Here is an 11,361-nt window from a genome sequence, read left to right on the forward strand (position 1 = left end):
AGGGTCAAAACTTCTAAATCTTTATTATTGATTAGTAGAAACAAACAGCGATGCCCATGGCTGACAGAAGGGGAGAGGCCCTGACAAGGAGGGCCTGCCCCTGCCTGGGGCGAGTCTGCGCAGTGCCAGCTCCAGGCTGGGCCAGCCTGACCGGCCCTGGCAACACAGGCATGACCTCGGCCACAGCTTAGCAGCGGAAAGGTTCTTGGAGAGGAGGCTGGAACACACACTGGGGCTGCTGTCACAGGACAATCTTAAAGGAGCTGAACAAGAGAAGAGTGGGTTGGGTTTTCTACTGGAAGAGGAGGGTGGGGACTAAACCCAAATTTATGTCCCTCTCCCCTTCGACCCTTCTTTGGAATGGGCTGTGTCCCATATGTGACAGTCCCCTCTGGAAGAAAAGCTACCTGAGACATGCAGAGGAAGCCGGGGTTTTTTCCCACCCTGGTATTGCTTCCTGTAATAATGTCCCAGATACAGCCCCTGGGACCACCGTCATACCTGGCAAAGTCCGGTGAACGGGAGATGACGTGCTGGAACTCAGAGAGATTAATGGTCCCGTCCCTATCAATGTCAGACTCTTCCAGGATCTGGGGAAGGGAGAGCTTCAGCCAGAGCCCCAACCTTCCCTCCCGCTCCCTGGCCCGGCTGCTCACGTTGTCCACGAGCTGCTTCATCTCCGACACGCTGAGCCGAGTGTCCTCGCCCTCCCCGGTGAGGCAGTTCACCAGCCGGCTCAGGTCTTCTCTGTTCAAGGTGCCATCATCATCAAAGTCTAGAGGGCAGACACAGGAAGCCAAAAAGAAATGTGCCCAGAAATGGCTCTGAGGTTCCACAAACGGTGCCATTTCCCAAGCAGAGCCACCATAAAGCCCCTGTGGGAGGGGGTGGCGTTTCACCAGACGACTCCTGGTCCTTACCGAAGATGCGGAAGGCATAGTGGGACTTGATGTCAGGGGTTGCTGTGTCACTGAACACACTGAGGAGGTCCAGGAAGTCCTCGAAGCTCAGGCTGTCTCTAGTTGGGGACGTGGAGAAGACCCTGCAGATTCGCTCCTTAAAGGGGTTGGCCTAGGTGAGAGAGCCTTCTGTGAACACCACAGGATGTGGCCCACACACTTGAGGAAGCAGGTCACAGTGCCAGCGCCATGGAGCTCAGGCTTATGGGGGAGAACGATCAGTGCTTTGGTGCCAACATGGAGGGCTGTGCGGGCACAGGAAGGCAAACTGACTCAGCTGGGAGGGGACAAGGATGGCCTCCTGGGAGTCAGATTATATACAACATAAGTGGGCGCAGAGAGGGAAGGGGAAGGCATCCTAAGCAAAGGGAACAAGATGGGCTGGTATTTTAAAACACAAACATTTAACAACTATGTGGTCTAGGCACTGGGCCAGGCCCTTTGCACAGAAATTTTCACAGCAGCCCTATGGAGTAGCAAGCAGCCTCTGGAATAGGGTTTCTCAAACTTTAATAAGGTAACTCAACTTCTCTTAAATGATTAAACTTCTTTCAATTTCCAAGAATATGTCCTATAAGTCCCAGTTTGAGAAGCACTGTTCTAGATAATTCTGCTAGGTGATTTTGGTAAAGCCCTGGCCCCCAGGAAATTAGAGCTAGACAGAAAAAAAGACCAGAATGAGGACCAGTGATCCCAAGATCTCAAAGCCAGTAGCAGGAAGTCAGTAGCAGGGGGAAGGTGTATGGAGGGGGTGGAGGGCTTGCACCTTGAGCTCTGGAAGGCTGAGGATCTGCTCGAAGGGCACTTGAGCCCGCAGTGACTCCTCCACACTCCGATGCTCCTGGGGAAGCAGCTCACAAAACCGCTTGTGGGCTCTGGCAGAAAGAGGGGGACTTGGCGCTCTCACGCAATCAGTGTCCCTGTGCGTATCACATCCCCACTCCTTGCCTTGCTGCCCATTGTAAACCAGGTATGGAGCTAAGCCACATACACAGAACTCTGGAGTCATCAGACTACAGTAAGCCAAAGGGAGACCTGTCCCAGCCAGTACAGGCTGGGAGTCCACTCTTGCAATGGGTATTTACTGAGGGCCTGGTATGTGCTGGGTACTGACTCTAGGGATCCCGGAGGGATGAAAAGGTTGGGGAAGGAGCCAGAAGCTGGCCCTGAGAAACAGGGAGAAAAGAGCAAAACCAAAAATCTCATTCTCATTTTCACTCCAAGGATCTCATGCTCCTCAAAGCCAACCTCTCTTTAGCAGCCTCCCTGAACTGTCCTCCTCCTCAGCCCCCACCTCCTTCCCACTGAGACTATCTTCGCCAAGGGAAGCCCAGGACTCTCCTAAGTGCCCCAGCCTGCATAAAGCTGGCCAGCGGGGTTCCAGCCCAAGTCAAATTCACTTACTTAGGCACGTTACCAAACCTCTCTGAAACTGTTTCATTGTCTTACACCTCCCTCCAGGGCATTAAATTAGGGAACTGAGGTAACCCCTTAGCAGAGTCTCTGGCGCACAGTAAGTGCTCAGTGAGCGTTAACGGTTACTGTATTATTCAGGCAAAGTTGGGAAAGGAGCCAGATTCCCTAAGGCTCCCATGGTTTTGCCCCTGGGCAAAGTCCAACAAGAGCCACAGCAGCCCCTGCCGGACTGGGGCAGGAAGTTCCGTGGTGCCCAGGCACGGGAAGCGCGGGGTCAAAGAGCGCCCAACTTTTCCTGAAGCCCGCGAAGTGGCTCCGCGGTGCAAAGCTGGGCCCCGGAGCGGGCGTGGAGGGCGCAGCCCGGTGCTCGGCCTCCGGGCCTCCGGTTCTGGTTCCGCCGCACCCTCGGGCGGGCCCTGCCCCTCCCTCGGGGGCGGGGGTGGGCTCAGGCTGCCCATCCGTAGGACAGCGCCCCCCGAAGCCATCTCTAGCGGATCCCGAGGTCGGAGGTGGGGTTCAAGGCAGCACTTACAGGAGGATCTCCTGCTTGGTCAGGAACGTCAAGTCCTGGAAAGCAAAGCCAGAAAGGGGTCGAGGGGCCCGCGTGAAGGCGGCGGCCGCCCACCGCCGCTCCGGGACCCCGCTTCCGGGCGCAGGCCCGCACGCGAGCTGCCTGGGGACCGGCGTCCCGCGCACCTGGTACTCGGCCAGCAGCTCCTTGGACAGGCGACTGCCCGAGCCCCCCATCGCCGCGCCGCGCGCACAGCTCCGCCGACTCGCCTCTGGACGCCCGCAACTTTCTCACTTCCGCCCTCGGGCCTCGTCTCCGCCCAGTCCCCGCGACAACCGCTCCTGGGGCCACCGCCCCCGGGCCCTCCCCGTCCTTAAAGCGCCGAAGCGCTCCCAGCGGGTTTAGCTGGCGAGCTCCCGGCTCCCAGAGGTTCCAGGGAGCCAGAGGCGGGGCCCGGGGCGGGGCCGGACGCTCCGGGGTGGAGCCCAGGCCTCACGGCCCCACCTCGGAGTGGGCGGGGCGGGCCACGCCGCGTGCGTGCGTGCAGGCTGCGCATGCGCTCAAGGCGTCGTGAGCTCGCTGTAGCCCCGGTAGCCGCTGCGGGGAAATTGCGCGATGCATCCGCTTCACCTGCAGTAGGTGGTGGTGCCGACAGCCCTGGGCGGGGTCCCGTAAGGAGCTTCTGGGAAGTCCCTGGAGCCAAGGTTTCTGGGAAACCTCGAGACTGGCTGAGCGGCTGGGGGCGGTCGGCCGGCTGTCCCTCTGCCTAGCGAGGGCTTTGCGAGCGGCATTCGCCGCACATTTTGCAGCCCTCATGCCACCTCTTCCAGAAGTAACTGTAACCTTGCTGCCTCCTTAAGCTGTTTACTGAGGACCCACTGGATGTCAAGCACTGCGCATAGTTATCTTCGATTCTTGCAACCATCCCGGCAAGGTAGGTTCCTATTTTACAAAGGTGGAAATACATAAGTCCAGAGGTTTAATGACGTGTCCGGGCTCAGGCATTTAGAAAGCGGTCTGTCCAGTCCAAAGCACTTTTCAAGGCTCCCCACTGCTGTTCTCATCATTCCAGCTGACCTTTTACTCCACCCCATCTCCAGACTGCCTGCTCCGGGCTGTAGGGACCAAGGCTGACCTGTTTGCTCTCGTCCCCTTTTAACCTGTAGGACGATGCTTGGCACATAGTAGGCTCTCAATAAATACTTATCTGATGCATGATGAATAAATGAACCTATACTACTACAAAAGGTGAGTTTTCCAAGCTATTGGGAGGAGGATGAAGTGGGGGTGGGATTAATTATTGATCCTTCCAGTTCATTCTACTTGCTGATCTTTGTAAAGTCTAAATCTGAGTATGTCACTCTCAGTTTAAAACCATTAAATCCTTAAAAACCCAAATCCTGGCCCTCTAACTGCACTTCCTCCTCTCTCTCTGCCCTCTCCTGTTGGTTCTCTGTGTTTGGGCCACTATGGGCTCTCCGTTCCTCTTCCATCTTATCCTCAGGGAAGGCTTTCCTGACTCCCTAGACTAGATTAGGGATCTACTTTACACTCTAAGAGTACCCAGTGCTTCTTGACAGCATGTATCTAGTAAAAGTCACTGTGTTAACTAACATATGGGTTCCGCCACTGTAGAAATAGTCCGCTCCATGAAGTGGAGGCTGCAGAGCTATGCAACACAAAAACAGTCAAGGTGACTGGGGTGTAGGCCCATCCCATCCTAATCATTTTTCTCTTGAAAGTAGGCTCTTTCTGTCAAAGAAGAAGTTGGTCTTCTGCTAGCAAAAGTGTAGGCAAAGAGCAAACTGTCACTGTGTCTGCAGTACTAGACTGAGGAGAGGAAGTGCTGGCTAGCCAAAGTGAATACCTGGACTGCATGGTAATCAGTATCTCTTCATAGTGAAGATAGGGGAATTAGCTTTTTGCCTTGGTGACCAGCTGTAATCTAGATCTCCCATCCACCTCACTTGGCTCTGAACCCTTCTTCACTGAACAACTTGATGATTTTCATTTTGCTTCCTGGGAGATTTGTATAGAGGAGAGACTATACTGACCAGCCAACAAGAACATTTTATGACATTTGTCACGCTTCTCATTGTAAATTATTAAATAGGTGGTCTGAATCATCTAGTAGTCCCTGGTGAATCTGGTAGCATCTTGTCCTTCCTGCACTTGATCAACTCTTGATACAGTGATAAAACTGAGTTGCTGATATACTTTTAAAAATATCTTCTAGTGCTGCTTGTAAAATTATTTTGTTTTCTTCTTTGATAGATTCTTGAAAGGTTTTTTATTGGTAACATTTTTGTCAAAGTACCAGCTCTTGGATTTGTGGATTCATTTTATTTTTTGTTTATTTTGTATTTTTGAGACAGAGTCTCGCTCTGTCACCCCTGGCTAGAGTGCAGTGGCATCAACATAGCTCACTGCAACCTCCAACTTCTGGGCTCAAGTGATCCTCCTGCCTCAGCCTCCTGAGTAGCTGGAACTACAGGCTCATGCCACCATGCTTGGCTAATTTTTTTTCTATTTTTAGTAGTGATGGGCTCTTGTTCTTGCTCGGGCTGGTCTCAAACTCATGACCTCAAGCAATCCTCATGCCTTGGCCTCCCAGAGTACTAGGATTACAGGTGTGAGCCACCACGCTGGCCTGTCTTTACTCATATTTTTAGCATTTTGGTGTCATCTTGGTCGTGAATCCTTGGTCCTGGCCCCTGGCTTTAAATGTTACTGTTGACTTCCACATTGTATCTAACCTAGACCTTACCCTGGACCTCAGGCCTGACTCTCCAGCTGCCTGTGCCACTTCTCCTCTCGGATGCTCGGCTGCACCTCAAAGTCATAATCAAAACTGAACTCTGGATTTCCCGCTTCTAGTCAACCTATTCCCAGCCCTCCTCCCCACCTTCCCCATCTCTGTAAACACCACCACAATCTACCCAGTTCCTGAAGCCAGACATTCCCAGTTCTTCTCTTTCCTTTAATCCCCATAGCGAACATGTCAGTAGGCCCTATTGGTTTGGCCTCCAAAACATGACCTAAATCCCCTGCTCCTCTCTACCTCTGTTGCCATCCCTGCCACCCAGTCATCCTCATGTCTCTCACTTGGCCACCAGAATGGCTGCCTACATGGTCTCTCTGCTTCCTCTTTGCTTCCCACAACCCATTTTCCACACAGCAGTTATGAAAAGGTTTATAAAATAGTATGTGATTCTTCTGCTTAGGACCTGCCAGTGATGTCTTATTCCATTTGGAATAAAATCCAAGCTCGTGACCATGATGCCTGAGGCCCTACAGCTCACCTGGCCCCTGTCTTCCTCTCCAGCCTGGTCTTGGACCCTCTCTCCTTTGTCTCCTGTGCTCGAGCAACACCGATCTCCTTTCCTTGAACAGGCAAAGCACCTGTCTCACTCAGGGCCTTGGTCTTGCAGTTCTCTCTGCCTGGAATACACTTTCCTCAGCTCTGCATTGCTGGCTTCTTCTCGTTCTTCATGTCATAGCTCAGCTATCATCTCAGAGAGCCCTGCCCAATCCTTTTATTGAAGTAGGATATGTGGATCCTACCTATTAGTGACCCCATGTTGTATCACTTGTTTATTTCCCACAAAATGCTATCACCCTCGGCACTTAACCTGTTTATTCTTGTTTATGATCTGACTCTACCACAAAAATGTAACTTCCATAAGGATATGGACCTTGTTTGCTTTTACTGCCATTATGTCCTCATTGCCTCATGCACAGTAGTTACTTCAGAAATCCTCGGGTTTTGTAGCTCAGCTCAATATGGGGCAAGGTATATAGAAGAGGTGTCCCCAGAACATCAGGATGGGCATGAGGTGGGCATTGACCCTGAATGAATGAATGAATGAATGAGAGAGTAAGTGAATACTGTCTTAGGTAAAGCTCAGGTAAATAGCAGATTATTGAATTTCTAAAGTCCTTTTTGAGATTCACTTTAAAAAATTTTTTAAGGCCGGGCACAGCGCCTCACGCCTGTAATCCTAGCACTTTGGGAGGCCGAGGCAGGAGGATTGCTTGAGGCCGGGAGTTCAAGACCAGCCGGAGCAAGATCAAGACCCCGTCTCTACTAAAAATACAAAAATTAGCCAGGCATGAAGAACGAAATACAGCCCGAGCCTGTATTCCCAACTACCTGGGAGGCTGAGGCAAGAGGATCGCTTAGAGCCCAGGAGTTGGAGGTTGCATGAGTTACGGTGATGCCACTGCACTTTACCCAAGGTGACAGAGTAAGACTGTGTCTCAACAAAAACAAACAAGGCAACTGAACACCCCTCCTCACAACCCCTCACCCCTTCATATAAAAGAAAAAAAAATTTAAAAAAGGTCTAAAGGAAAATAAAAACATGTGGTGTGCCACACTGAGTATATAGGATGTTTATTGCCACACTGTGTATCATAGAATGAAACTAGCTACAGCCTGAATGAACAACAGTTAAAAATTGGCTAAAAAATCAAGACCCATCTGTATAAGAAAATGAGGTTAAATGTAAATCATGATTTTTCCCTGGGCATTGGAACAAGGGTTGTAATTTATCTTTTTTTTTCTCCAATAAAAAAGTTTACTTGGCCAGACACAGTGGCTCACACCTGTAATTCTAGCACTCTGGGAGGCTGAGGTGGAAGGATTGCTTGACATCAGGAGTTTGAGACCAGCCTGAGCAAGAGCAAGACCCCGTCTCTACCAAAAATACAAAAAATTAGATGATTAGCTGGGTGTGGTGGGGTGCACCTATAGTCCCAGCTACTTAGGAGGCTGAGGCAGGAGGATCACTTGAGCCCAGGACTCTGAGGTTGCTATGAGCTAGGCTGATGCCATGGCACTCTGACCTAGGCAACAGAGAGAAACTGTCTCAAAAAAAAAAAAAAAGTTTACTCAACTAGTATTTATAACTTTTACAAGAAAAAAATAGCTGATATATATTTTTAATTCAGCAAAAACATATAGAATTCTGTGTTTCACAAATATTTTACCAAACGCATATATACAAAAAGTAAAGGGTTATTTGAAAATAAAACTCTTTGGAAGCAGGTTACTATCATGTATTTTTTATCTCTTATAATTGTTTAAGGTCAGCTGCATGGCTCTTCCACATGATTCGAATGAAACTTCCTATTTGCTACCTCCAAACAGCAAGGACTGGGAAGGGCAAGGCATTCCTGACTTTGTCTATGGGCGGAAGGATCTCGTGGTGGAAGGGATTCAGTGGCCGAGGAAAGCACCCGGCATCCTGGACACTCTGCCACTGTCTCGCTTTGACTCTGCACTCTGCTCTGCCTGGAGGCAGCGCGTAGAGCTGGGGCTGTTTCGCTACTGCCTAGGGGACCTGCAGACCCGCACCCTTCCTGGTGCCGTGGGTTTTGTGGCTCAGCTGAATGTGGAGCGCGGAGTGCAGAGGAGGCGGCCGCAGAACATCAAGAGCGTGAGGCAGCCATTTGACCCTGAACAGTTTAACTTCAGCAAGATCCGGCCAGGAGAAGTCCTCTTCCGTTTGCACCGGGGGCCCGATCTCCCCAGTGCTCTCCAGCGAGAGGACATCCTCGTGGTGATCAATGTCAGCCCCCTGGAATGGGGCCACGTGCTGCTGGTGCCTGAGCCTGCCCGTGGGCTCCCCCAGCGCCTGCTGCCCGGTGCGCTGCGGGCCGGGGTTGAGGCCGTGCTGCTGAGCTTGCACCCAGGCTTCCGCGTCGGCTTCAACAGCCTGGGCGGCTTAGCCTCTGTGAACCACCTCCACCTGCACGGCTATTACCTGGCCCACAGGCTGCCTGTGGAGGGGGTGCCAAGTGAGCCCCTGGACCCTGAGGGCCATTTGCATCTAGTCCAGGCCCTCCCGGCTCCCGGCTTCCTCTTTTACACGAGTGGGCCGGGGCCTGACTTGGAAGCCTTGATAAGCAAGGTATGTCGGGCCACTGACTATCTGACTGACTGTGAGATCGCACATAACTTGTTTGTGACCCGGGGAGCCCCACCTGGAAAGACATCACCTTCCTCAGCCCTCACAGGGGTCCGAGTAATTCTGTGGGCCCGGAAGTCCAGCTTTGGGATAAAGGAAGGTGAGGCTTTCAATGTTGCCCTCTGTGAGCTGGCCGGGCACCTCCCGGTCAAGACATCCCAGGACTTCAGCAGCCTGACAGAGGCGGCTGCTGTGGCCCTCATTCAGGAGTGTCTGCTGCCCCCAGCCCAGGCAGAAGAGGTACAGGCAGCGCTCGTGGCTCTGATGTCCCAGGAAGAGCAGTAATCCTGCGTGTATTTGTTTTCTGGCTGATGAGTCCCTTTCCAGAGGGCTATTCATCAGGGTCATATGGGCATTTATTTTCATGACTACCTCCTCACCTGTCTCAGCCTAAGGGGAAGGATTAAGAAATAAATAAATGGTCCCTTTAAAGGGGAGAAACCTTGGAATAAATCTAACGAATGAGCCTTCATGGATGTATCTGCCGCTTCTCACCTTTCTTCCTAAACAAGCCCCAAGAAGTTTAAAAAGGGAGTGTGTGCAAGAGTTACACACTCCTGACTTTCGATGCGGACTTTTCCTTTGGGAACAAATGTTAGTAAAGTGATAGTTCATGTGCCTCTGGCATGGAGTTGCCACTTCCGCTGTTCTCAGCCTCTCTGCTTTTTCTGCCTTTGCCCATCACTGATTTTTATGTCTGCATCCCTCCCTTCCGTTCAGCCCTGCTCCGTCCGAATGCCCTCCTTCTCGCCTCCCTGGCCACCTTGACCTTTCCTCCAGCCCCCAACGCTGACTTGAACTGACTTCTTCACATAGATCCTCTTGGGTGAAAACAAGACGTCCTCACAACTTTCCAGGTGCAGGTCTTCTTAGTACCCCCATTTAACAAATGAAGAGGTGGAGGCTGACAGAGTTAGTACCTTGTCCAAGGTCAGACAGCTGGAGTTGGGACGGCAGCACAGGCAGACACCAGAAGCTGAGCTGGGACAATGTGTACTTGTGACTGCCTCCAGTCAGCGGCTCCCATGACGAGTTCACAAGCTCCCCTTGCTGCAGGCTTCTCACCAAATCTAGCCTTGCTCCGCCACCTGCGTCTGAGTCAAGCTGGGAAATATTTTTTTATTTCACTGTGTTGTTCTGCCCTGTTACTCCAGAGATTTCCATAGTGTTCCAGAGGAACCAGTCCGTAGATGCTGTTTTAAGAGAGTACTTATTTTTTAAATGCCATTTTCCTTTGTGCTCTCTCGATTGTTGTACAGAACTAAAAGAAATCTTGGGTCTAGGTCTCAACAGAGATGATCATGGCCACCACTCCTGCCCCAAACATCCTGAGGGAACAAGAGTCCCTGCTCAGAGGGTGGGGGTCAAAGGGGGTTCACAGAGGTGGGTGCCAGCCGCTGGCTGAGTAGACTCTCCCAGCAGAGGTGTTGGCTCCTCCGTCTCCCAAAATGTGGGCCTTGGCTCTGCCTTAGTTGGCTCCCTATGCCCAGGCCTGTATGGAACTTTAGAGTTTTAGTGAGAGGTTTTGTATCCCAGAAGACGTTACCAAGTGTCATTGGGATAAAGCAGAATATGCGTCCGTAACGCTTTTTTTTCCTTTTTTTTTTTTTTTTCATAGAAAGGGTCTCACTGTGTTGCCCTGGCTGTAGTACAGTGGTGGCGATCATAGCTCACCATAACCCTGAACTCGTGGACTAAAGCAATTCTTCCACCTCAGCCTTGGGAGTAGGTAGGACTGCAGGCATGCACCACCATGCCCAGCTAATTTTTTTTAATTTATTTTTTTAGAGATGAGGTCTTGCTCACTGTGTTGTCCTGGCTGGTCTCCAACTCCTGGGTTCAAAAGATCCTCCTGCCTCAGCCCCCCCAAACTGCTGGGATTATAGGTGTGAGCCACCTTGCCTACATGCCATAACCCATTTTATAAGTTAAATGGTTTAGCATTCATCAGAAATTGTTGGCCACCCTCATGTTTTTGGAAATTGTAGTAATTTTAGCTTAATGCCTCTTTCTGCAAGCTTTTACACATGCAAGCACCAATAACACTTTATTTCGCTGACTTGCTCTCTGAAGGAAGTGCAGATGACCATTACAGCAAAGTGGTGTCCAAGGTGATGAGTCAGATACCAGGATTTTCCCAGTTTGTCCCTATGACTAACGTTTAGAGGAAAGCCTTCCCTGGCCCAAATAAGTTTTTCCATGAAAAGGAGAGGAAAAGTCAAGTGGATTTTCTTTATGATGGTACTTCTCAGCCATTGACATGCTTTAAGAAGGGGATTTGGACTGAAGCTTTTTCTAAGCTTGAGTATGGAACGTGTAGAGACCCTTGTAGGCCTGGGCTTTAAGCATATTAGAAGGAGGTGCCTGGCCAGGTGCAGTGGCTCACGCCTGTAATCCTAGCACTCTGGGAAGTCGAGGTGGGTGGATCGTTTGAGCTCAGGAGTTCGAGACCAGCCTGAGCAAGAGCGAGACCCCCCCCCCCATCTCTACTAAAAATAGAAAG

General features: G+C 51.1%; 2 protein-coding genes across 3 annotated transcripts; one reads left to right on the plus strand and one right to left on the minus strand.

The window, feature by feature from the left end:
- On the minus strand, nucleotides 1-3,286 carry CIB1 (calcium and integrin binding 1 (calmyrin)). 2 transcript variants are annotated; one of them, XM_012643725.1, is made up of 7 exons: nucleotides 3,072-3,278; nucleotides 2,908-2,942; nucleotides 1,726-1,834; nucleotides 921-1,071; nucleotides 657-775; nucleotides 502-590; nucleotides 1-263 (listed from the first exon to the last, which is right to left on the minus strand). In XM_012643725.1, the coding sequence occupies exons 1-7, from the start codon at nucleotides 3,120-3,122 to the stop codon at nucleotides 242-244; spliced, it is 576 nt and encodes a 191-aa protein (XP_012499179.1). In that variant the 5' UTR covers nucleotides 3,123-3,278; the 3' UTR covers nucleotides 1-241. The 2 variants fall into 2 exon arrangements, with proteins under 2 accessions (XP_012499179.1, XP_012499178.1); XM_012643724.1 differs by having other exon boundaries at nucleotides 502-775; nucleotides 3,072-3,286.
- Nucleotides 3,287-3,541: 255 nt separating this feature from the next.
- Nucleotides 3,542-9,294, plus strand: GDPGP1 (GDP-D-glucose phosphorylase 1). The gene is made up of 2 exons (XM_012643727.1): nucleotides 3,542-3,820; nucleotides 7,977-9,294. Exon 2 carries the CDS (start codon nucleotides 7,986-7,988, stop codon nucleotides 9,141-9,143), a length of 1,158 nt encoding a protein of 385 aa, XP_012499181.1. The 5' UTR covers nucleotides 3,542-3,820; nucleotides 7,977-7,985; the 3' UTR covers nucleotides 9,144-9,294.
- Nucleotides 9,295-11,361: the final 2,067 nt, after the last annotated feature.

Source organism: Propithecus coquereli, unplaced genomic scaffold (assembly GCF_000956105.1).
Source record: "Propithecus coquereli isolate 6110/MARCELLA unplaced genomic scaffold, Pcoq_1.0 Scaffold20, whole genome shotgun sequence".
Taxonomy (NCBI): Eukaryota; Metazoa; Chordata; class Mammalia; order Primates; family Indriidae; genus Propithecus; species Propithecus coquereli.

Coding starts and splice junctions, on each gene's coding strand:
- CIB1 (XM_012643724.1), bottom strand. CDS start 3,122: ATGGGGGGCTCGGGCAGTCGCCTGTCCAAGGAGCTGCTGGCCGAGTAC. Junction 1,072..1,725: donor TCAGCCTTCCAGAGCTCAAG/GTGCAAGCCCTC, acceptor TCTCTCACCTAG/GCCAACCCCTTTAAGGAGCG. Junction 264..501: donor CGTTCACCGGACTTTGCCAG/GTATGACGGTGG, acceptor TCTCTTGTTCAG/CTCCTTTAAGATTGTCCTGT.
- GDPGP1 (XM_012643727.1), top strand. CDS start 7,986: ATGGCTCTTCCACATGATTCGAATGAAACTTCCTATTTGCTACCTCCA.